At 55.8% G+C, this 25,526-nt stretch overlaps 1 protein-coding gene across 4 annotated transcripts in view; it reads right to left on the reverse strand.

The window, feature by feature from the left end:
• The window catches only part of KCNIP3 (potassium voltage-gated channel interacting protein 3), an 84,767-nt gene that overhangs the window by 19,635 nt on the left and 39,606 nt on the right, over window positions 1-25,526 (reverse strand). Inside the window, exon 1 of one of the 4 annotated variants that reach the window (XM_017340004.3) lies at window positions 16,084-18,442. The exons of the other annotated variants lie outside the window; for them this stretch is intronic. Within the exon in view, the coding sequence (XP_017195493.1) occupies window positions 16,084-16,186 (103 nt within the window). The 5' untranslated portion in view covers window positions 16,187-18,442. Of the gene's footprint in view, window positions 1-16,083; window positions 18,443-25,526 lie in introns of those variants that run through there. 4 annotated transcript variants of the gene reach the window in all.

Consider the following 25,526-nt stretch of genomic DNA (forward strand, 5'->3'; position numbering starts at 1 on the left):
AAAAAATTTTTATTTATTTATTTGAAAATCAGAATTAGAGAGAGAGAGAGGGAGAGACAGAGATATACATAGAGAGATCTTCCATCCACTGGTTCACTGGGTCAGGACTGGGCCAGGCCGAAGCCAGGAGTCAGGAGCTTCTTCTGGGTCTCCCACGTGGGTGCAGGGCCCAAGGACTTGGGCCATCATTTGCTGCTTTCCAGGCCATTAGCAGAGAGCTGGATTGCAAGTGGAGCAGCCGGGACTTGAACCAGTGCCCTTATGGGATGTCGGCACTGTGGTCAGCAGCTTTACACACACGCCATGCCACAGCACCAGCCCCTGAATCTGTTTTTGAAGTTCAGGTGGAGAAAGAGCCAGGAGGGTGGAGGCTTGCTGTGCTGCCCGGAAGCCGACGGGCAGACAGAACTTTGATCAGTACCTGAGGGCTCCAAGTGCGGACTTTCCCACAAGGCACATGGGAAACATGACCAAAGTAACAGTGTGGAAAATGAAGGAATAAAAGGGGGAATAAACAAAGCAAGAAGGAGGTTTTATTTATTTTTAAAGATTTATTTATTTATCTGAAAGGCTGAGAGATGTTTTCCACCTATTGGTCACTCCCTAAATGGCTGCAACAGCTGGAGCTGGCCCAGGCCAAAGCTAGGAGCCTGAAACTCCACCCAGGTCTCCCATGTGGGTGCAGGAGCCCGAGCACTTGGGCTGTCCTTCGCTGCTTTCCCAGGTGCATTAGCAGGGAGCCGGACTGGAAGTGGAGCAGCCGGGACTTGGACCAGGGCTCCGATACAGGGTGCGGGGATCACAAGCAGTGGCTCAACGCTGGGAGTCCCAGTGCTGACGCCCAGCACAGTGAGTTTGACTCCAAATCACTTAAGGGCATTGTAAGAACAGAATTCACATGCCCATTGCATTTTTGGACACAAGTACAAAGCCCAAAACCAAATGTTAGCTAAAGGATCCAAGGGCATTTTTTCAAAGTATATAATGCTCAAGAGGGTTTTCTCTGGAAGGGTAGAAGGACAGAAAGTCATGGGCGTTTCGGTGCAGAAAAGGCATGTGATACGCTCCCACATCTATTCATAAGTGAAGTACAGAAACAAAGAATCGCCTAGCGGCGCCAGCGCACCGGGTTCTAGTCCCGGTTGGGGCGCCGGATTCTGTTCCGGTTGCCCCTCTTCCAGGCCAGCTCTCTGCTGTGGCCCGGGAAGGCAGTGGAGGATGACCCAAGTGCTTGGGCCCTGCACCTGCATGGGAGACCAGGAGGAAGCACCTGGCTCCTGGCTTCAGATCGGCGCAGCTCCGGCCGTAGTGGCCATTTGGGGGCTGAACCAACGTTAGGAAGACCTTTCTCTCTCTCTCTCTCTCTCTCTCTCTCTCTCTCACTGTTCACTCTGCCTGTCAAAAAAAAAAAAAAAAGAATCTCAGCAAATTAGAAATCAGATGCAACTTCTCCGGTTTGATGATGTATGCTTTCAAATCACAGGCCTGTTTACAGGAAAATTTATGGAAAATGTTCGATATAAAGGCAAAAGCTCAGTCACATTTCCTTTAAGATCAAGACAAGACAATCGCCACTAATAGTGTCCTGTCAAAGCTGTAAGGAAATTTAGGAGAAGAAATAAATAATGTAAGAATGGGAAGAGGCCAGCGCTGTGGCACAGTGGGTTAAGCTGCTGCCTGTGATGCCGGTACCCAGTAACAGTCTGCCAGCTCCAGCCCCAGCTGCTCGGCTTCAAATTCCAATCCAGCTCTGCTGTGGCCTGGGAAAGCACCTGGAAGAAGCTCCTGGCTCCTGGCTTTGGATTGGTGCAGCTCCAGCCATTGCAACCATTTGGGGAGTGAACCAGTGGATGGAAAACTGTTCTCTGCCTCTCAAATAAATAAATAAATCTTTTTTAAAAAATACAATAAAAATCAATTACGACTGCTAATGAAGCTAAAAAGTATCTAGTATTAACTCAAACTCCAAGCACCCTATGGAGAAAAGAATCTGAAAAAATGAGGCACTCCACCCTAGAGAAGGCCATGTAATATCATGAAGACGCCGTCTCCTCAAAGTAATCTCTAAGTAAATTCAGGGCAATCTCAATTTAAAAAAAAATCAAACTGGGAGTTTTTAGAACCTTGGTAAATTTACCCTGACGTATATGAGGGGGTCTTCAAAAAGTTCATGGAAAACATGTATGGAAAAAAACTGTACACAGATTTCTAAACTTCTTCACACCAAAATAAACTTATATTTTAATTCTATTTTTCCATGATATTTTTTGAAGCACCTTTAGACACGTAGGAATAAAAATCCACATAAAAACCTGGACAGAGGGGCCAGTGCCATGGTGCAGGTTAATCCTCTGCCTGCAGCGCCGGCATCCCATGTAGGCACTGGTTCTAGTCCTGGCTGCTCCTCTTCTGATCCAGCTCTCTGCTGTGGCCTGGGAAGGCAGTAGAAGATGGCCCAAGTCCTTAGGCCCCTGCACCCGCGTGGGAGACCAGAAAGAAGATCTTGGCTTCTGGCGTTGGATTGGCGCAGCTCTGACTGTTGCAGCCATTTTGGGGGTGTGAACCAGTAGATGGAAAATCTCTCTCTCTCTCTCTCTCTGTAATTCTGACTTTCAAATAAATAAATAAATCTCTTTTTTTTAATTCATGTGTTCGAGGAGGAGAGAGACAGAGAAAGGTAGAGAAAGCACACATCTGCTGGTTCACTGCCCAGCTGCCTGCAACAGATGGGGCTGGGTCAGGGCTGAATCTGGGAACTGGTTCTACAGTCCGGGTTGCTCACACGAGTGGCAGGGACCCAGTGACTTGAGCCAGGAGCTGGTGCTGTGGCGCAGCGGGTTAAAGCCCTGGCCTGCAGCACCAGCATCTCATATGGGTGCCGGTTCTAGTCCAGGCTGTTCCACTCCCAATCCAACTCTCTGCTATGGCCTGGGAAAGCAGTAGAGGATAGCCCAAGTCCTTGGGCCCCTGCACCATGTGGGAGATCCCAAAGAACCTCCTGGCTCCTGGCTTTGGCTTGGCGCAGCTGCAGCCATTGTGGCCATCTGGGGAGTGAACCCAGCGTATGTAAGACCTCTCTCTCTGTCTCTACCTCTCTCTGTAACTCTTTCAAATAAATAAAATAAATCTTAAAAAGAAAAAAAAAAAAAAAACACCAATGACTTGAGCCATCACCACTGCCTCCCAGGGTCTCGGTGGCCAGAAGCTGGAGTCAGAAGCCAGAGCCGGACATCAAACCCTGGCACTCCAACATGGTACGTAAGTATCTTTTAAAAAAAGATTCATTTATTTATTTGAAAGTCAGAGTTACAAAGAGCGAGAAGGAGAGGGAGAGAGAGACAGAGAGACAGAGAGAGAGAGAGAAAAGTCTTCTATCCACTGATTCACTCCCCAGATGGTTGCAATGGCCAGAGCTGCACCGATCTGAAGCCAGGAGCCAGGAGCTTCTTCCAGGTCTCCCACACGGGTGCAGGAGGCCTAGCACCTGGACCATCTTCCACTGCTTTCCCAGGCCATAGCAGAGAGCTGGATCAGAAGTGGAGCAGCCTGGACTAGAACTGGCACCCATATGGGATGCCGGTACTGCAGGCGGCAGCTTTACCCATTACGCCACAACACTGGCCCTACATGAGCTTGTTAACTGCTAAGCTAAACACCTGCTCCCTAAAAATACAAGTCAAGGTGCAAACCGGTACAACCACCGTGGAAACCATTCTCATGTTTCGTACTGATGATGCACAAGTTGTACAAAATTAACACTTTGGAAGTATCACTGGGCCTAGGATCCAGCCACCCTCTCCGAGGCGCACGTGCTAAACCCAGGTTCTCAGGAGACTTGTACAAGAGCCGTCACTGGAGCACCCTCTGCAGTAGCAACAGCTTGCATCCATCAAATACCCACTGACAACCGAGCAGACAAATGCACGGTGGGGTATGCACCTGACGAAATGCCACACAGCAGTGAAGATGGGTTCACTGTTAGAACACACAGCTAGATGGATGGGTTTGAGAAACACACTGCTGAACAAAAAAGCCAGTCCTAGGAAGCCAGTATGGCTCCATTTTTTTTTTTTTTTTTTTTTTGACAGGAAGAGTGGACGGTGAGAGAGAGAGAGAGAGACAGAGAGAAAGGTCTTCCTTTTGCCATTGGTTCACCCTCCAATGGCCGCCGCAGCCGGCGCGCTGCGGCCGGCACACCGTGCTGATCCGAAGGCAGGAGCCAGGTACTTCTCCTGGTCTCCCATGGGGTGCAGGGCCCAAGCACTTGGGCCATCCTCCACTGCACTCCCTGGCCACAGCAGAGAGCTGGCCTGGAAGAGGGGCAACCGGGACAGAATCCGGCGCCCTGACCGGGACTAGAACCCGGTGTGCTGGCGCCGCAAGGCGGAGGATTAGCCTAGTGAGCCACGGCGCCGGCCTATGGCTCCATTTTTTAATACATTTTATAGCCATAGTAACTTGACAATGTGTTTGTCTAGATAGGTAGGTTCACTGGTGTTCACTATATTATTTTTTATAACTTATGAGATATATAAAATATATATTTGCATTTATTAGCAGCTAATTGAAGTGTTTAAAGAGAAACAGAGAGACAGAAGTGGGAGGGGCTGGATTAAACATTGGATGCTTAGAACACAGGAAGAGGCATCAGGGCCAAGAGAAATAGCCAAAGGATATGAACAGTCTAGGGAAGAGCAGGCCAACAAGCTAATAAGTGCAGATGGAGGTGTGGGGATCACTCGTGTGAAAAGTGCACATGAGGAGACTGAGAGCAAGTATTCCACCTGTGAGATGTGAAGCCTGGTGCTGAAGCCTTGGCCGGAGAGGTGGGCTCACCTGTCCCCCGAGCTCCACACACACCTGTCCACTTGTCATCTGCCCATGGCTGCCTGGGAAGTGTCCACGAGGACATGTCCAGACTGAGCTGCTGGGCTTCCCTCACTGAGCTGCCCACTCCCCGCCTCCTGCCCTGAGTTGATGGTAACTCCGTCCTGCTGGGTGCTTGGGCCAATGTCCCGGGCAGCTGCCTCCCTCCCCACCGCTCACCTCCACCTCCTTCTCCTACCTCCACTGCCCCATCCAGACCCAAGATACCTCTCCTCGCCAGTCTCTCTGCCTCTGCCTTGGTGCCTGCCAGCCCTTCCCTTCAAGTAGTGCCTGTATGGTTTGAATGAGACTGGGTCTGTAGAGGGTAATTAAGATGAGATGGAGGGGCCGGCATCGTGGCAGTGGGTTAAGCCTCCGCCTGTGATGCAGGCATCCCGTAAGGGCACCGGTTCATGTCCCGGCTGCTCCACTTCTGATACAGCTCCCTGTTAATTTGCCTGGGAAAGCAGTGGAAGATGGTCTGAGTGCTTGAGTCCCTGCACCTACACAGGAGACTCGGATGAAGCTCCTGGCTCCTGGCTTTGGCCTGGCCCAGCCCATGCCCTTGTGGCCACTTGGGGAGTGAACCAACATTACATCAGAGCATCTACAGGAACTTCGACTATTTACTGATGATTGGGATGCAGGCTCTGTAAATTCTGATGTCAACTTGTAGAGGAACGCTCAGGGCAAAACTGTGATGTCATCATGTGGCAATCATCTTGCTGGGCTTGGCTCTCTTCCCACTTCTCCAGGGGCTACTTCTGGGCAATTCTTGCCCTATCAAAACATTCACTGATAACTGAGGGTCAGCCATGATGATTTTTAAAAAAATATTTATTTATTTGGAAGGCAGAGTTATAGAGAGGCAGAGGCAGAGACAGAGAGAAAGGTCTTCTATTCGCTGGTTCACTCCCCAGATGGCCACAACAGCTGTATCTGTGCCCATTCAAAGCCAGGAGCCAGGACCTTCTTCCAGGTCTCCCACATGAGTGCAGAGGCCCAAGGAGTTGGGCCATCTTCTACTGCTTTCTCAGGTCATAGCAGAGAGCTGGATGGGAAGTGGAGCAGCTGGGACTCGAACCAGTGCCCATATGGGATGCCGGTGCTGTAGGCAGTAGCTTTTACCTGCTATACCACAGCACCGGCCTAACAATGAAGATTTAATCCCTTCTCCAACAAGCATTTTGCTAAAGAAATGAAAGGTTAATATTCTTGATTAAAAAAAAAAAACTATTTGAGAGACAGAGACAGAAAGAGATCTTCCATCCACTGGCTTCTCCTCTAATTCCCACAACATCTGGGGATGGGCCACACCAAAGTCAGGAGTCCAGAACTCGATCTGGGCCTCCCATGTGAGTGACGGGGACCCAAGTACTTGAGCCATCACCTGCTGCCTCCAAGAGCCCCTATCTGGCATGTTCACGTCCCATACTATAGTGCCTGGTTCGAGTCCTGGCTACTCCACTTTCAACCCAGCTTCCTGCTAATGTGCATCCTGGGAACACATGCAGCAGACCACAGAAAGCTGGAATTGGGAGTGGAGCCAGGAGCTTCTTCTGGGTCTCTCATGTGAGTGCAGGGTCCCAAGGACATGGGCCATCTTCTGTTGCTTTCCCAGGTGTATTAGCAGGGAGCCGGATCAGAAGCAGAGCAAGCTGGGACTCCAACTGGTGCCCATATGGGATGCCAGCCTCACAGGCAGCAGCTTTACCTGCTATGCCACAGCTCTAGCCCCTGAAAAAATATTTTAAAGGAAGTCTCCGTGGGATGGGCCTGTGGCACAGCAAGCGAAGCTGCTGCCTGCAGTGCTGGGATCCCCTGTTAGAACGCTGGTTCAAGCCCTGGCTGCTTTGCTTGCGATCCAGCTCCTTACAAATGCACCTGGGAAGGAAGCAGAAGATGTACAAGTACCTGGGCCCCAGCCATCACATGGGAGACTCAAATGGAGCTCCAGGCTCCTGGCTTTGGCCTGGCCCAGTCCCAGCTGTTGTGGTCATTTGAGGAGCGAACCAGTGGATAGAAGACCTTTCTCTTTCTCTCCTCCAAATAACTTAAATGCCCCCCGCAAAAGTCTCCAGCCTCTGCCAGATGTCCACTGCGGAAGGGGAAGGTGAGAGGAGGGGGCACTGGACAGAAAAATCACCCCCACTAGTCTAGACTTGGGCTATCAGAGCCGAGATGAGAGAAGCAGCAGCCAAAGCCAAGCCCTGGGAGGCCGATGTGGACAGCACAGCCTGGCACTCAGGCAATGCCAACCCCGCAAACAGAAGCATAGCCCAGTGCACTCTGCTCTGCCTCCCCTTAGGCGCCCATAGGATGGGAGCTCCTCTTCTGACTTTCGCCAAGTGGTTCTGGCTCCCCCCAGAGCTGCAAAATGAACAGGTGGAAACAACCTGTTTCTCTTATCTCACCGATAAGGAAAGCAAGGCTCAAGGAGGTTAAGGCGCCACAGTGGTCCAGGAAGCTAAGGGCCTGGCCACACTGGAACAGTGAGGAGTGCGGGGTCATAGCCCAGTGGGGTCTGGACATCAGGGGCCAGTGTCTGCCCAGCTGGCACAAGCTTCATGCCCTCTCTGGGCCTCTGAACCCATTTCTGACCCTGAAAGCTCTCACGGCCCCACCCATGGGGGACCTGGTGTCCACGCCTCTGTCTCTCTGGGGGTCAGGACTGGCAGACCCGACTCCTTCGTGGTCTGGATGATGGTTCACTCATTTTTTATTTTTTTGACAGGCAGAGTTAGACAGTGAGAGAGAGACAGAGAGAAAGGTCTTCCTTCCGTTGGTTCACCCCCCAAATGGTTGCTATGGCCGGCGCACCGATCCGAAGCCAGGAGCCAGGTGCTTCCTCCTGGTCTCCCATGCGGGTGCAGGGCCCAAGCACTTAGGCTCCTCCACTGCCTTCCTGGGCCACAGCAGAGAGTTGGACTGGAAGAGGAGCAACCGGGACTAGAACCTGGAGTGGCGGCGCCACAGGCGGTGCCAGCGGTTCACTCATTGGGCTTCATTCATCCATTAGAGGGTGCCTCCCATCCCAGCAAGACTTGGATCCCACCCAAAGCAGGGGACACACATTCAAAATCTGCCTGTGATCCTTGGGAGGACCCCAGGCATGGGATAAAGTGCCAGGGTTAGAAGGCAGATGCCTGGGATCAAAGAAAAGAAATCACAGAGGGGCTTGTGCCGTGGTGGGTTAAGCCACTGCTTGCAATGCCAGTGTCTCATACAGGAGCACCCGGTCAAGTCCTGGTTGCTCCACTTCTTTTTTTTTTTCTTTCTTTCTTTTTTTTTTTTTTTGACAGAGTTAGACAGTGAGAGAGAGAGAGAGAGAGAGAGAGAGAGAAAGGTCTTCCCTCGTTGGTTCACCCCCTAAATGGTTGTTACAGCCGGCGCTGCGCTAATCCGAAGCCAGGAGCCAGGTGCTTCTTCCTGGTCTCCCATGTGGGTGCAGGGCCCAAGCACTTGGGCCATCCTCCACTGCCCTCCCGGGACACAGCAGAGAGCTGGACTGGAAGAGGAGCAATCGGGACTAGAACCCGGCGCCCATATGGGATGCTGGTGCCACAGGTGGAGGATTAACCAAGTGAGCCATGGCGCCGCCCCCTGCTCCACTTCTGATCCAGCGCCTTGCTGATGCACCTGGGAAAGCAGCTGAAGATGACCCAAATACCCGGATCCCTGCCACCTGGATGGATTTCCAGGCTCCAGGTTTTGGCCTGGCCCAGTCACAAGCATGGTAGTCATTTGCAATGGGAGTGAACTAGCAGATAGAAGATCTCTGTGTGTGTGTCCTTCTGTCATGCAAATAAATAAATGAATAAACAAATAAATATGTTTTAAAAATCACAGAGGCTACAACTTGGCAGACGACACTCCCTCTTCATCTGTGGACATGGGGAGTCGTTCAGGGTCGCGGGCTGCATGTACTCCACGTGCCCCTACTGGACAGACGTGGTCAGCAGGCACCTGCAGGGGGCTGACATCTGCCTGCAGGTCAGGGCCTTGGCAGCCCCCGGCCAGTCTGTAACTGGCGACAGGATGGTGGACCTGGAGGCGGGAGAGGGAGGCTGGTGGTGCCACAGAGAAGCCGGGAGGGGCTGCTAAGTCAAGTGGTGGGTCTGGTCCTCAGGGGACGTGGAGCCTCCCATGCTTAGAAGCCACAGGCGCCGTGCCCACAGCCTCCGGCAGGGACACCCCGACGCTGGGCGCGGAGCCTGCCTCCCCTCAGCCTCCAGGCCGTGGGCTCTGGTGCTCGTCTGAGCTGCTCTTGCTGTCCAACTTGTCAATGCCAGAGGCCCCACCTGGATCCTGGTCTCTTCTCCATCTCCCACTGCCTCGGGGCTCCCCCTAGTCTCACGGGGCTTCACCCCAACAGTTACCAAGAGCTCGCCAATGGCTCTACACAGCTCAGCCTGCTCCTGGCTCCATCCGGATTTGTTCACAGACACCGTACTCGGCACGACAGTGGCTCTCCACATGGGTCCAACTCTTCATCCCTGGAAGCTGTAGGGTCCCGTGGGGATTACGATTGCGAATGGGCCAGGCGTTGCAGCACAGCGGGTTAAGCCACCACCTAGGACAGCTGGGTACCTAGGTTTGAGGTCCAGCTTTGCTTCCAATTCTGGGTCCCTGCTAATGTTCATCCTGGGAGGCAGCAGGTGATGGCTCAAGTACTTGGGGCCCTGCCACCCACGTTAGGGACCTGGATCAAGTTCCAGGCTGCCAGCTTCGGTCTCGGCAGAACCTGGCCATTGTGGCCATTTGGAGAGTGAGCTAGTGGATAGGGGCTGTCTGTCTGTCTGTCTCTGCCTCTCATTATGCCTGCAGCCTCAGTATCCCACATGGGTGCCAGTTTGAGTCCCAGCTGCTCCACTTCCAGTTCAGCTCCCTGCTAATGTGCCTGGGAAAACAGTAGAAGAGACCTGGGAGACCCAGAAGAAGCTCCTGGCTCCTGGCTTTGGATTGGCTCAGCTCCAGCTATTGTGGCCATTTGGGGAGTGGATCAGTGGATGGAAGACCTCTCTCTCTCTCTCTCTCTCTCTCTCTCTGTGTGTGTGTGTGTGTGTGTGTGTGTGTGTTGTGTGTCCCTCTCTGTCTGTAACTCTGCCTCTCAAATAAATAAATTGATTTAAGAAAGAGAATAAACTTGTCTTGTCTTAGCTTCATGCATGACATTTGTAGTAATTTGTCACAGCAGCCACAGAAAACGAATGCATCCCCAGCCCAGCAGGTCTGGATGGAACTTCTGACTTCCCCCACAAACCTGTGCCCCCCGACTTCTCAGCTCAGCACCTTCCAGCTGACCGGCTGCCTCCCCTGGGCCTTCACAGTCCACGGCAAAGCCCTCAGTGCCAGCCTTGGAAATACACAAGGGGACGTCAAAAAGCTCACGGGAAAATGGGATAGAAGTTTATTTTGGTGCCTAGAAACACTTTGAAATCCATGCATAGTTCTATCACAAGAGGCATTTTCCATGAACTTTTCAAAGACCCCTTGTTTGTAAGGTAAAAAAAAAAATTTTTTTGACAGTCAGAGTGGACAGTGAAAGAGAGAGACAGAGAGAAAGGTCTTCCTTTGCCGTTGGTTCACCCTCCAATGCGCACCACGCTGATCCGATGGCAGGAGCCGGGTACTTAGCCTGGTCTCCCATACGGGTGCAGGGCCTAAGCACTTGGGCCATCCTCCACTGCACTTCCTGGCCACAGCAGAGAGCTGGCCTGGAAGAGGGGCAACCGGGACAGAATCCGGTGCCCCGACTGGGACTAGAACCCGGTGTGCCGGCGCTGCAAGGTGGAGGATTAGCCTAGTGAGCCGTGGCGCCGGCCCAAGGTCAAAAATTTTTACACCAAAATAAATTTTTTTTCATTTCCTTTCAGAACTAGGTAGAAGGCTTAAGTTCCTCATATGACACACTGCCTGGGGGGACGCAGTTCCCAAAGACTTCACGTATTTTCTGGGCAAACAGAAGAGAGGGCTCCAGGGCTCTGACCAGCCAGTAATGACCAAGAGGAGGCTGTCAACTACCCAGATGTGATCAGCCCACGTGCTTTCTGAAGTACCAGCAGGCAGAACCTACTTCTCCCCTCCCCCGAGTGTCCCCCTCTCCGGGACGGCTGCAGGTGCCTTCAGCAGGACCCCGTGCCTCCTCAGCCGCCTCCCACTCCCCACTGCGCACAAGCTGGTGGAGCCCTGTGGAGATCCCGGTGGAGCCCTGTGGAGATCCCGGTCCACCTCACTCCTCTGCTCAGAACCTTCCAGGGGCTCCGGATTCCTCTGCGAGTGACAGCCAATGTCCTCACAGAGGCTGGGCCTAGACAGGGCAGTGGTCTAGGGCTTGTGTGTGTTCCGGTCATGCCTGGAGCTGGTTAACAGCCAGGTGGCTGACCCCATGGCCAGAGTTTCTGACCCTGTAGGTTTGGGGCACAGGCAATCTGCACATTTCTAACAAGCTCCTTTGTGATGCTGACCTGCTGGTCCTCAAAACCCATCCGGGAAACCAGTCCTCAAGGCCTTACAAAGAGTCTCCCCACAAGCTCCTAGGAGTTGCAGTGTCAGGCCGGCATTGTGGCACAGTCGCTTGTGATGCCAGCATCCCATATCAGGGTGCCAGCTCCAGTCCCGGCTGTTCTGCTTCCGATCCAGCCCCCTGCATGAGGGAGACCAGGATGGAGTTCCTGGCTCCTGGCTTCTGCCAGGCCCAGCCTCTGGCTGTTGCAGCCATTTGGGGAGTGAACCAGTGGATGAAGACTTTTCTGTCTCCCTCCATGTCCTTGCTCTGCCTTTCAAATAAGTAAATAAAAATTAAAAATTAAAAAGAAAAACTCCATGTTTGGATTTTACCCACAGACTCAGGGTTCAAGGTCTGGGGGTGGGTGGGGCACCCTCCAATGACGAGAACATGGCCTGGTGAGGACTCACAGCCCCCACAACCCAGCAGGCAGCCACCTCCCTGGCTGCAGCTCTTTACTCATTCTGCCCAGCCACCTGTAGCCCTGCCCACCGCCCACCCCCACCTCTCAGCTTCTGTACTTGACTGCTCTTACCCTGTCCCATCTGGTCAGCGGCTCTCACAGGACCTGACCCCAGGCTCAGCAAGGGCCGGGGCAGGACGGGCAGGAGGCAGCTCCAATTCTCCCTCTGTGCAAGCAAGCTCCCCTCTCAAACTCAACAAACCCTTCCTGGGCTGCAGGCACACTGCTCCAGACCCTGGCGGTGGCGGGCGGGCGGGGCGCGGTACCACAGTGAACCCGAAAAAGTCCCTGCCCCTGGGTGGCTGGCATCTGGCAGCAGCTGGTCGCAGTCTGAGAATGCAACCAAGACATCCAGTGCTTTAGCAGAGACGGAGCTGTGGGGGAAAACTCAAGAGGGGGCCATAGTGGCACAGAGAGTTAGGCCCCCACCAACGACACAAGCATTCCATAGCAGAGCACTTGTTTGAGTCCCGGAGGCTCCACTTCTCATCCAGCTCCTTGCTAGTGCACCTGGGAGGCAGCAGAAGATGGCCCAAGTACCCGGGTTCCTGCCACCCATGTGAGAGAACTGGGTGGAGTTCCAGGCTCCTGGCTTCAGCCTGGCCCAGCCCCAGCCATTGCAGCCACTTGAGGAGTGAACAAATAGATGGCAGGTCTGTCTCTCTGTGCCTCTCAAATAAAATCTTTAAAAAGAAAACTCATAGCTGGTGCTGTGGCACAGTCGGTTATAGTCACGGCCTGCAGTGCCAGCATCCTGTATGGCCACTAGTTCGAGTCCTGGCTGCTCCACTTCTGATCCAGCTCCCTGCTAATGCACCTGGGAAAGCAAGGAGGATGGCCCAAGTGCTTGGGCCCCTGCACCCCACATGGGAGACCTGGATGAAGCTCTTGCTCCTGACTTGAGCCTGGCCCAGCCTGGTCACTGCAGCCACTTGGGGAGTGAACCAGCAGATGGAAGATCTCTGTCTCTCCTTCTCTCTCTCTGTAACTCAGACACTGAAATAAATAAGAAAATACAAAAAAAAAAAAAAAAAAAAAAAAAAAAAGCTGCCGCCTGCAATACCAACATCCCATATGAAAAAAGAGAAGAAAACTTGAGCAGGGTGAGTATGGATGATGAAGACCTTGCTGGGGCATAGCACCTGCCACCACGGCTCAGTGGGGAGCCTCAGAGGGAGCCTTGGAGCTTTGGGGAACACAACCCCCCTGGAGAATCGTGTTTCAGGATTGCAGGCAAAACTATACTCAGTCGTGCCTAGGATTTCAGGGTCTCCATAGAGACTCCATTGTCAAATGCTGAATGTCACAAGCCACTCAGAGAAGCCAGGGTCCCGGGATGCAGACCCCGCCCCCTGGCCCAGCTGCCGGGGATCCAGGTCCCAAAGCCACAGTGGCATCCCTCTGAGAGCCCCCTGGGCTGTCCCTCTGGCACCAGGCTCTTGTGCCTTTGCCATACAAGGCAAGCAGACACCCAGCGGCTCCTTCCCCCACAATACCCCATGGGGCACAGGGACGGAGACATCCTGGCTAAACAGACAGGCTGAGCCCCACCTCCACCACCTGCAGTCAGAGGGGCTGGCCTTGGCCTGAGCCCTGGCGGTCAGTGCGCCCCGGCTTGGCCTCCTTGTGTGTGGAGTAAGGGCTGGGGGTCCTGCTCGTGGAAAGTGAGATGGTGACCCCTCCCATAGAGTCTAGCAGAGACAGACGGGCAGGGGCCCCGGGCAGGCAGGTAGGCCTCCTGACTTCCGCATCTCCTCCGAGAAGGCTGCATCTCTAGAACCCAGATCCATTAGTCCCTAACAATGCCCAGGGGATCCGAGCTCTGGTCTCTCCCAGATGAGAACTCTGTGAGCACAGCGCCTCTTGCACCCGCAACAGCACGGAAGATGCTCATCTGAGCACCTCTGAGACACCATGGCCCAGCCAACAGGCACTTCAGGCCCTCAGAGGGCCCCACTCCCCACCAGCACCAGCATCCAGAACCTATAGCTTCCCACGCTGACCCAAGCAGGAGCAGGGGGTGGGGCTGGGGGCGGGGCTGTGTGTTATGTTTTCAACTATGGTGTGGTTGTGTTGTCAGGAGTAGCTGTTGGTGACAGCCATCAGCAACGGCTTGCATAGTCTGCACATGCATTACCCACTAAGAATGGTGCTGGGGCAATTCAAGAGCCCCGCGGATTGGCTCAAGTCAGCCATGGCCCTAGGGCAGGAGTGACCCTTAGCCCCACTTATGGAGGGTGACCCTGAGACTCAGAACAGTTAAGGGGGCTTTACAGGCCGTTTGGGAGGGTACCAGGATCCCAGGTCAGACGTGGCTGGCTCGGAGGCTCTATGCCCACCCCTAACTGTGTCAAGAGTCTTGAACTCCAAGGGGCACAAATAGGCACAAATATCAGAAACGAAGAACTGTCTGTTGTCTTGGGCACTCTCCACCTTGTAAGGAAATCCTTTTTTAGAAATCACAAAGGGGGCTGGCACTGTGGCACAGTTGGTTAATCCTCCCCCTGCGGTGCCAGCATCCCATATGGACGACGATTTGAGTCCCAGCTGTTCCACTTCCCTTCCAGCCTCTCTGCTAATGGCCTGTGAAAGCAGTGGAAGATGACCTAAGTCTTTGGGCCCCTGCACTTGTACGGGAGACCCAAAAGAAGCTCCTGGCTCAGCTCTGGCTGTTGCAGCCATTTGGGGAGTGAACCAGCGGATGGAAGACCTTTCTCTCTGTCTCTCCCTGTCTGTCTGTAACTCTAACTCTCAAATAAATAGATAAATAAAAGCTTTAAGAAAAATTACAAGGCAAACCCCAGGCTGCCCCACACCTGTGAGTTCGGCTCAGTTAGGAAGGTTTCTCAGCCCTGGCCAGTGCTCTGGACCCTGGTGGTCCCAGGAGGGCCCAGGAAAGCAAAGAAGAGCAACGGACAGGTCATGGCTGCCCTGGCACCAACAACCCGCTTCGCCCACTCTAGGCTCCAGACAGGGGAAGGATGAGCAGGGGTAGGAGGCAAAGGCCCTGCAGGAGGCGCAGGCCTTGGATCACAGCAGTGTGGAGCGCTGGTCCCTTCCCGCCCCACCCCAGTCCCAGGCACCTGTCATGGATTCCCCACTGCAGTCCAGTGGAGGCCCAGCTGGGGCAATTTTGCTCCCCCACGTGAAATGGAACGCTTGGGGTGACAGCCCCGGGAAGCACCATAAGCAAGGGTGCTCTCTCTGGGCCTCACAAACACACTTAGAAAAAAAGCTGTACAGGAACCCGGTGGGGCAGGTGGCCATGGACTTCAGGTGACAGCCGGCAGGAGTGCTAGAGGCAGAATGAGGGAGGGCTATCTTTCTGGCCCTGTACCCCTTCCCGCCCCCCGCAGCCCTGCACACGCTGGTGCCCGGGGTGCCGCTGGACTCTCCTTCTCCCCTCCCTAGGCCCTTGAGTTTCAGTCCCAAGAACTGAAGCCTGGCAAGATCAGCACAGTGCAGGCAGGCAGGATGCCCAAGCAACCTGAGAGAGGGCAGCAGAGGTGCCCAGAGTCAGGCCCCTTCTCCACAGTGCAGAGGCACAGGGGGGCACAGGAGGGAGGGGAAGTGACATCCCTGGCAGTCCAGGGCCCCTTCAGAAGCAAGTGTGCCACGGAGGGGCCCCTCCTCCTAACCTGCCCAGAAGCGGCAGGATGGGACCAACCGGCTGGGAAGCAGCGACAAGGGCACCGGCCAGGAGTCCCAGGAGCCCTTCCGGCTCTGGTTTAAGAGGTCGTCTGTGTGCTCAGTTAATATTTTATTCCATTGGAAATGTGGTGACCGAGGATTTGGTTACGGAGCCCACAGGCCAGAACCTTCTCTGCAGAGGGGAAGTAGATATGGGATGAGGGTCGAAGGGGGAGGCACCAGCACTCTGCATGGGCTCAAATCACTCCCAGCCACCGCGCACCCTGGGCTCAGGGTCCCTCCGATCATCGGTCATCATCACACTGCACCATCTCCTATGAGCCTGCGGCCCAAGCCCCCTGTACTCACCAGGGACTCCCGGGCCTATGATGGCCAGGGACGCCGCTCAAGGTGTTACCGAACACCTCGCTCCCAGCCACCCCGAGAGCCAGCTCCGTCCCCTCTACCCCCTAAGACCCCAGCTAAGAGCTCCAGAGCAGGGCAGTGCGGCGTGAGCCCCCGGGGCCGCACCTCGCCAGACCCCGCGGACCGGGTCGAGCTGCTCCCTCCCCGCAGATCGCCAGCCCTCGGCGGAGGGCAGGTGGCCCCGCATTACCTTCCATGGACATGGGCTCCAGGATACCGAACTGCTTGAGCACGGCGATGAACAGCAGCACGACCACGGCCATGGCACACAACTCCATGCCCTGGATGCCCATGGCTACCCGGCTGCCTGGGGCCGGGGCGCGCCCCTCGCCCGATCGCAGGCTGCCACGAGAGGCGGCGGGGCCGGTGGAGCCCGCCCGGCCTCTGGGGGAGGCGGTGGCTCACATGCCCCCGGCAGGCGGGGCTGCGGGTGCTGGCGGAGCCGGGACCCCGCGGTGGGCGGCGGCGGCGGCGGTGGCGGCGAGCAGGACAGTCACGGAGGCCGGACGCGGCTCGGGGGCCAAGCGCGGGCGCAACTTTCCGAGTCAGCCGGCAAACTTCGCCGTGCAGCAGTGGCGGCGAGGGGCGCAGCTCGGGCTGCCAGCGTGGGCCAGCGGCGCCTCCATGCCCTCGCGCCCGCGCCGCGCCTTTGTCACCCCTTCTGCCCCGAGGGCGCGGGGGCGCGGGGGCACGGCGGCGGCGGCGGCGGCGGCAGGGGTCCCAGGCGCTCCCGGCAGCCCCAGCCTCCATCGTGGTTGCCCGCGCGCTCATTGGCCTAGGCTCAGCGACCACTCGGGGAGGCGTCCCCTGCGCGCCCCCCTCCCCCGCGCCTGCCGGGGAAGGGGCGGAGGGAGCGGCCCCGCCCCGCACGGTCTGGCCCGGGACGGAGCCTGGCGCTCCGCCACCGCTCCCCACGCAGCCCCTGGGAGGCCGCGCGCTCGGTGGTGTTGCCGAACTGCCCTGGCACGGTAGGGACCGAGTGTGGGGAGAGGGCTGGGGGCTCGGGGTCGGGGAGAGGGCGGGAGGCGCGGCTGCGCTCCCCGCGGGGAGTCGGGGCTCCACCCTCCCGCGCTAGGAAGCCGAGCCCGGCCGCCGCCCGCTGCGCAGACTTGGCTGCGGAGCTCCGGGGAGTCCTCGCCCCAGGATTTCCCGCGACCCTCTGTTCCCGGTCAGAGATTAAACTTGTCTTTCTGGCCTGGCCCCACCCCTTGCCAGTGGTGAAGTTGGTAACCCAAGTTCTCCAGTTCTGACAGGCTGCGTGCGCTCGAGGCTCTGGGAGGCCGTGCAGGCTTCGGCATTAGGGTCTACGGGACGGAGTTCTAGCGCTGACTTTGCTGCGTGACCTTGCTGGAGTCACGGACCTCCGTGAAGAAGGTTCGACGCCTGCCTTTCCGGCCGTGCGGACGAGTTGCGCGGCTAAAGAGTGCCCGGCGCGGGCAGGCCAAGGGCGTGCTAATTAGCCTGCGGGCGGCTGTCTTCCTGCCCGGGGCTCTGGGCAGAGGAAGGGAAGCCACTGAAAGGAAGGCGAGTGGAGGGGTGGAGCAGGGGGAGGAGGAGGAGGAGAGGAACGAGGAGTGGCAGGGCGGAGTCCGGGATCCTCCCAGCCGCCGAGCTCTGGGGAGCGGAGAGCGGGCACCCAGCCTCTGCCGCCCTCCTGTGGGCGCCTCGCCCTGCGGAGTCCCTGCCCCGCAGGGATTCCGAGCGCGGGAAGCGTGCGCTGCTGCGCGCCCCAGCCCCGCCCAGCCTTAGGGAAGGCGGAATCCAGCCGCGCCCCGCGTTTGGACCCAGGGCCTGAACAGATCGCAGCGGAGCCTCTGCTCCCGGCTCTGCTATTCATTCACCAAATGCCGAGCATATATTTCGTGCAGGTCGCAGAGCTGGAGGCCGGCTGGGGCGGGGAACCGCAGCTTGGGGCTGCCGCGCGCTCGCAGGTGCGTGCCAAGCTTTGGGGTTTGCATTTGATCCTTAAGGCCCGTCGCTCCTCCCCGCCACGCCGTGGCCGTTCCTCCTCTCCCGTTTTACAGATGGGGAGACGGATCCCATAGGACGAATTACGCAAGGGGGCACAGACGCAAGCCAAGCCTCTGGACGCCGGGACGCCCAACTATTTCCAACCTCAGTATTTCACACGACTGGTTAAAGGTCTAACTTGTGGGTGATGTTTGTCAAGAACAAGCGCACAGCTTTTAATCCCAGTTCATTGGGCTGCGGTGAGTCTCCGCTGACGGTAGTCAGGCCGGAGAAAATGCTGTTAGAAAAATGGAGAAAACTCGGCCGGCGCCGCGGCTCACTAGGCTAATCCTCCGCCTGCGGCACCGACACCCCGGGTTCTTGTCCCGGTCGCTCCTCTCCCAGTCCAGCTCTCTGCTATGGCCCAGAAGTGCTCTGAAGGATGGCCCAGGTTCTTGGGCCTTGCACCCGCATGGGAGACCAGGCTTCAGGTTGGCGCGCGCTGGCCATAGCAGCTATTTGGGGGTGAACCAACGGAAGGAAGACCTTTCTCTCTGTCTCTCTCACTGTCTAACTCTGCCTGTCAAAAAAAAAAAAAAAAAAAAAAAGAAAAGAAAAGAAAAAAAAAGAAAAAAAAAAAGAAAATGGAGAAAACTCAGATGGCTCATCTACTTTACCACACTTCACAGCTGAGCAAGTCTACCTGTGGCCCAAGTAGTTACGGCAAAACCTAAATCTGTGGCCTGATTGAGAGCCACTGGTGCACGGTCTCTCCAAGCCTCGGTTTTCTCATCCATGGAATGGGGGTGATAAGCAGACCTCTCAGAATTGACTGAGACAAGGGTTGGCCCCCTGGCAGGGGTTTTGATGGTCCCTGGTGATATCCTCAGGGCTGGGTGTGCATGCCTGTTCAAGGCGACCAGCCCCAGCGAGCAGAGGAAGCTGGTGGTGTTCCGAGGCCGGCCCCCACCCTGGCTCCCCGCCTCAGTTTCCCCTGCTCCTCCCACGCATCTTCCCAGTTCCCAGTGAAAGCTTTAATGACATAAACATTGAGCTATAAACAAGACATCGATCCCCTGGCTATGCGGTGTAAAATATTAACGATGCCTAAGTGGATGCCAGGCCTGAGAGCAGAACGTCCAATTGGTATTAGCAGCCTGGGCCGTGGGCCTAATGCATGGGAAGCTGACTCCCTGCTTGCTCACCAGCCTGGGACCTGTTAGCTCTGGGGCCTGTCCAGGTCCACTGAGGCTGGGCTGTTGGCCCTGCCACACTCCCTTCCTTGGGACCTGGACGAGGAAGCCAGCACACAAGCCCCCAGGCTCTACTTCTCTATAAAGTGCCAGACCAGCCCCCTCTGGCTCCCCTCCCTGACAACCCCCATGCTGCTGGCCCTTGGTGCCTAGGGGGAAGGGACAGGCCTGGGGGTGGGGCACATACAGAGTACTTCAAAAAGTGCATGGAGGGAGACCAGGAAAAGCACCTGGCTCCTGGCTCCTGCCATCGGATCAGCGCGGTGCGCCGGCCGCAGCGCGCCGGCCGCGGCGGCCATTGGAGGGTGAACCAACGGCAAAAAGGAAGACCTTTCTCTCTGTCTCTCTCTCTCACTGTCCACTCTGCCTGTCAAAAAAAAAAAAAAAAAAGTGCATGGAAAGTGGAATTTTAAAGTGAGTTTATTTTGGTTTGATTATAATTGAAATCTGTGCATTTAGGGTAGTCTTCAAAAAGTTCATGGAAAATGCATATGATATAAAAAGTACGCATGGATTTCAATACTTTTTGCACCACAACAAATGTATCTTTTAGTTTCATTTTTTTTTGGGGGGGGGAGGGAGGCAACACGGCACAGCAGGGTTGAGCTTGTGATGTTGGCACTGTTTTGAGTCCCAGCGGCTCCGCTTCGGATACAGCTCCCTGCTAATGCACCTGAGAAAGCAGCGGCCCACCTGGGAAGACCTCAGCATGTCTGGGAAGCTCATCAGTGCCCCACCTGTCCCCATCTAGTTTAGAAAGTATTCTGGGGCAGTGGGTTAAAACCCCAGCCTGCAGTGCCAGCATCCCCTATGGGTGCCAGTTTGAGTTCCGGCTGTTCCACTTCTGATCCATTTCCCTGCTCATGCACTTGGGAAAGCAATGGAGGATGGCCCAAGTCCTTGGGTCCCTGCACCCACGTGGGAGACCCAGAAGAAGCTCCTTGCTCCTGGCTTCAGATCAGGTCGGCTCCAGCTTTTGCAGCCATTTGGGGAGTGAACCAGCGGATGACAGACCTTTCTGTCTCTACCTCTGCCTATAACTCTGTCTTTCAAATAAATAAAATCTTTAAAAAAAATGTATTCCGAGGAAACAGCTTGGAGGTGGGGGTACCCCTTAGGTCATGGACCTTGCTTGTCTGGAATATTGAAGCTGCCTCCAGGAAGTCAACCCAGATGCCACCAGCCCTGCTCACCCACCTCCTCTGAACCCCCAGGGCCTCTGCCACCTGCCTTTTGGTGACTGTCCTGTCTTCTCCAATGTGGCCCTTGCCCTTCTCATCACAGCTATACTGTCAGTTCCCAGGGCCTGGGACCCTGTGGCTTTGACCAATATTCTAACACTCGATCTTAGTGAAAAGGCCAAGAAGTGATATTTGACCAATATTCTTTGTATACCCGCCCCGCGCCCCACCGAGTCTCCTGCTCCTGTGCCCCGACCCCTACCCCAGCACTGCACGAGGTCTTCTGGCTCCTGAGTGGGGGGAGGCTCAGGCGGGACACAGGCTGGTGGAGGAAGCTGTTCCCTATAGCAAGATGGTGCAGCCCCATCTCTCCTGGGGGAGGGGGGTGGGGAGAGCAGGCCTCCTTTTGTTCTAGTGTGTTCTGCCAGGAAAAGCAGACATGAGAGTGCCCAGGAGTGGGACTCCACATTCCAAAGAAATGCCTGCTAAGCTGACCTCCATGCTCCCCCAGACCTGGCCATCCTCCAGGCTCCTGGTCTCAGCTGCCCAAGCTACATCCTGGGCCCTCACTCTAGAATCCACCTGTCCTTACCGCGCCAAGCTCCCGTGTGATGCTCCCCCGTCACCGGCTCTACCGTCGCGGGCCACCCGCACCAGCGTCCCTCTCCCCTGGCATCAATCCCACCTCGCATCGCCACCTTCACGGTCCTTCAAGGAAGGACCTTTCAAGGAAGATCAGGCCCCGTGTAAAGCCTCCCACAGTGGTTGGTGAGGGACCTCACGGTTTAGACGCCTGCGTCCCACATAGGACTGTCTGGGCTCCATCCCCGGCTCTAGCTCCTGACTTGGCCTTCCCGCCAGTGGAGGCCCTGGGAGGCAGTGGTGATGGCTGCAGTGGCTGGGTTCCGGCCACCTGTCTAGGACTAAGGCCACCTGCCACCATGTGGGAACAGTGAGCCTGAGACTTCGGTCAGCTTCGGAGAAAACAGCAGAAGTCGAAAGACGAGTTAGCAGTGCTGAGCTCCTGGATCCCGCTGCGCCTGATGCCATATGCGAGTCTCCATCTCTCAGTTATTTCTGCCAGCAAATCCCCCTTTGTTGCTTAAGCCATGTGAGCTGAGTTGCCATCCCTTGCAACCAAGAGGCTCCTCATTAATGTGTTGCCTGCTTAGCCCTTGCTGCAGATCCAGCATTGCCACACGATTCGTTCATTCATTCCCCACAGCTCCCAGTCAGATCGGGACTCTGGGAAAGGTAGAAGTTACAAGTTAAAGCGCGAGTGCTCATGCTTTGCTTTAAGAGCACACGGCTGATGAACCAGAGTCAGAATTCGCACCCAGTACTCCAGCCCCAGGGCCTGTGAGTCCAATTCAACACTGCCCTGCACCTCTAGACCTGTGTGTTCTGCCCCTCCCTCTGCCTTACTCACAGTGCCCTGGTCTCCCTTGCAACTGCCTGGACGAAGCAGCATTGCCTCACCTCGGGGCCTCTGCAGGTGCTGTCCCCGGAGCCGCACACACTCCTCCTCCCCCCACCCCCGGCCTCCTCCTCCCCCCCCCCCCCTCCTCCTCCTCCACACAGCTTTGGGCCTCAGCTTCCACGTCACTTCTGCAGAGACCCCGTCCTGTCCCTCTTGGCGGTCATCACAGGTGAACTTAGACATGCACCTGTGCGTCCTGTGCTCGGCTGTGCGCCTCCTGAGGGGTGGGTACTACTCGCCTGTACAACGATTCATGCTGCCTCCTCCCGGTTACTTCAGCAGAGGCTGCCCTGGTGTCACCAGCCAGAGCATGGGGCAGGGAGTCCAGCGGCGCCCAGGGCAGGGGCCCCACTTCTAACTCCGGTCTGTTCGTGGACTTGGCCTTGGCACACCGCTTCTCTGAGCTTTCTTCTCCTTCTTGTAAACTGGAGTCAATGCAGCGACATCACCTGCCTGTCACCCGGTGGGCTCTGGGTGGATGTGAAAGCGTCCCCAGCCGCACACAGGATTCCCCTCACAGGCAGAGCCTGCCCCCTCAGCGCTGGGACCCCCAGGAAGTGACGCTCAGGGGTTCTGGCTCTCAACCTCAGGGCATTGCCCAGCTTTGCAATCAGAGCTCCCACGAACACGTCCACCCAGCCTCTGCTCCAACCCAACTTCCCGTGAATGCTACAGGTAGCAGAAAACCCCCATTCCTTTGGCGTAAGCCATAAGGAAATGTCCCACGTCACACACACGCAGTCTGGCAGGAGAGTGGCTCCTGAAGCAGTCAGCTTGGGTGCAGGTACCTTCGCTGCAGCCACAAAACACGTACCTTATCCACAGCCTGTTCCTGCAGTAAAAATCAAATACATGAGTAACAAGTCTTAGCTGGGCCTGTGGCTGCCGAGGGAGGACTGCTCTTCCTTGTGCTAGTGGGAGTGATGGTGGGGCTTGGGGGAAGGGTGTCTGAGCAGCAGGTGCATCTCCCACTCATTCCGGCTTCCTCTTGCCCACTGCTGGGACCCAGGCATGCTGCTGAGCAGCCGCAGCCATGGCGGGGCCTTGGGTGGAGGGAGGAGGGAGTCACAGGTGCAAAGGCCCTGCCCCCGTGAGGCTGCCTGGGACAGACCCCTCCCCATCACCCATCTCAGACACCCACCGGAGCTACTAGGGAAATAAACTTTTTATATCCTCAGGAAAGAGATGAGATCAGAGGAGAACTATCTTGTTTGAAGACAAGAGATACCAGTTATTGAAAGCCTCTTCACTGTCTTAGAAAAGCAAATGGCTTTTTTGGACAGAACAGAAGTGAGTGTTGCAGAAAGCGTTTTTTTAAAGATCCCTCAAGATTTCCCAGGCAATCACTGAATCAAACGTGGCCTTGAAGTGCTGGGTAGCATCAGGAAGCCGAGAGAGAGAGCAGCTGGGGCCGGCGCTGTGGTGTAGAGGGTAAAACCACCTCCTGCAGTGCTGTTGCGGCCAACTGGGGAGTGAACCAGCGGATAGAAGACCATTCTCTCTCTCTCTCTCTCTCTGCTTCTCCTTCTCTCTGTGTGTAACTCTGACTTTCAAATCAATCAATAAATTTTTAAAAAGGCTTTGGTTAATCCGGACTGGAAGTGCCTCTGGGACCTCCCAACTTGCACCAGCAGGAGATGGAGGCCGCCTGCAGCCTCCAGGGAGCATGCGCTTCCCAACACCTGCTTCCGGGGCCACACAGGTGAAGACGGCTCTCCGGAAGACAGCCGACAGGCGAGGTCTCCCGAGCGCAAAACAGATTTCATTCCATTGCCAGGGATTCCAAGGACCCTCACTCACTGCCCCAAGACCACATGTTCCTGGGTTCAGAGCAGGAGAGTTACTTTAGTGCCTTTGGGTCTGGTGTAATGTCACACATGATCCAAATCCATCCTGAGAACCGTGAGAGTTCATGAAGAAAAGGGATCTCAAAAGGTTACCAGAGGCCGGTGCCGCAGCTCACCAGGCTAATCCTCCGCCTTGCAGCGCTGGCACACCGGGTTCTAGTCCCGGTCGGGGTGCCGGATTCTGTCCCGGTTGCCCCTCTTCCAGGCCAGCTCTCTGCTGTGGCCAGGGAGTGCAGTGGAAGATGGCCCAAGTGCTTGGGCCCTGCACCCCATGGGAGACCAGGAGAGGCACCTGGCTCCTGCCTTCGGATCAGCGCGGTGTGCTGGCCGCAGTGTGCTGGCCGCGGCGGCCATTGGAGGGTGAACCAACAGTAAAGGAAGACCTTTCTCCCTGTCTCTCTCTCTCACTGTCCACTCTGCCTGTCAAAGAAAAAAAATAAAAAATAAAATAAAAAAAGAAAGAAAAAAAAAGGTTACCAGAGGGAGCTGGCGCTGTGGCGCAGTGGGTTAAACATCCACCTGCAGCGCCAGCATCCCACATGGGCACTGGTTTGAGTCCCGCTTGCTCTACTTCCTGCCCAGATCTCTGTTATGGCCTGGGAAAGCAGCAGAAGATGGCCCAAGTCCTTGGGCCCCTGCACTTACATGGGAGACCTGGAAGAAGCTCCTGGCTCCTAACTTCAGATCAGCCCAGCTCTGGCTGTTGCAGCCATTTGGGGAGTGAACCAGTGAATAAAAGACCTCTCTCTCTTTCTCTGTAACTCTGCCTCTTAAGTAAATAAATAAATAAATATTTTTTAAAAAACATTATTGAATATAATTCATTCCTAAGTTCGGATACAAGGGGTTCTGATAGCGATGGTATTTGCCTTTGCCATCTCTGACCTATGCCTGATGCCTGAATTTCAGAATACTTTTGCACCAAAATAAACTTATCTCTTTTTTTTGACAGGCAGAGTGGACAGTGAGAGAGAGAGACAGAGAGAAAGGTCTTCCTTTACCGTTGGTTCACCCTCCAATGGCCGCCGCGGCTGGTGCGCTGCGGCTGGCGCACTGCGCTGATCCGATGGCAGGAGCCAGGTACTTCTCCTGGTCTCCCATGGGGTGCAGGGCCCAAGCACTTGGGCCATCCTCCTCTGCACTCCCTGGCCACATCAGAGAGCTGGCCTGGAAGGGGGGCAACCGGGACAGAATCCGGCACCCCGACCGGGACTAGAACCCGGTGTGCCAGCACCACAGGCGGAGGATTAGCCTAGTGAGCCACAGCACCGGCCAATAAACTTTTTTAATTCAACTTCCCGCAAACATTCTGAAGCACTCTCGCGTGTGGAAGATGGATATGCACAGATGTGTGCTGGTGGGCAGTGAGAGAGACCACCACATGGCCATGAAAATCCCTTGCCTCCGTCCTCTGTGTGAGGGGTAGAAGTGTCCCTGGGCAGGTGTAGCCTGGAGGCCCCGCTTCCAACCCTCCGTGGCGTGGGAATGTGAGCAGGCGCGGTGTGTGCTTCCTCCGGGAGGAGCCCTATGGCATGATGATGTGCCACGTGGCCTCAACCTTCTGTTCCCACAGCAGGAGGAAGGGCCACATCTGAAATAGGAGCTGGAAAGAGAGGAGGAAAGGGACAGATAGACACAGCAACCGTGCCTGCACCTTACTCGCTCAGGGCGTATGGGCACGAAGCCCCAAAAGCTCCTTCCTGCACCCAGTGATGTGCAAGTTAAGCCACTGCCTGAGAAGCCTGCGTCCCACATCAGAGTGTTGGTTCAAGTCCCAGCTAATGCTCCTGGGAGGTGCTGGATGGTGGTCCAGGGACTTGCGTCTCGGACACCGACATGGGAGATGCACATGGAGTCCTCGGCTCCAGGCTTCAGCCTGGTCCAGGCCTATTAGGGCATTCGAGAGTGAATGAGCAGGTGGA

This window comes from Oryctolagus cuniculus, chromosome 2 (assembly GCF_964237555.1).
Source record: "Oryctolagus cuniculus chromosome 2, mOryCun1.1, whole genome shotgun sequence".
Lineage (NCBI taxonomy): Eukaryota > Metazoa > Chordata > Mammalia > Lagomorpha > Leporidae > Oryctolagus > Oryctolagus cuniculus.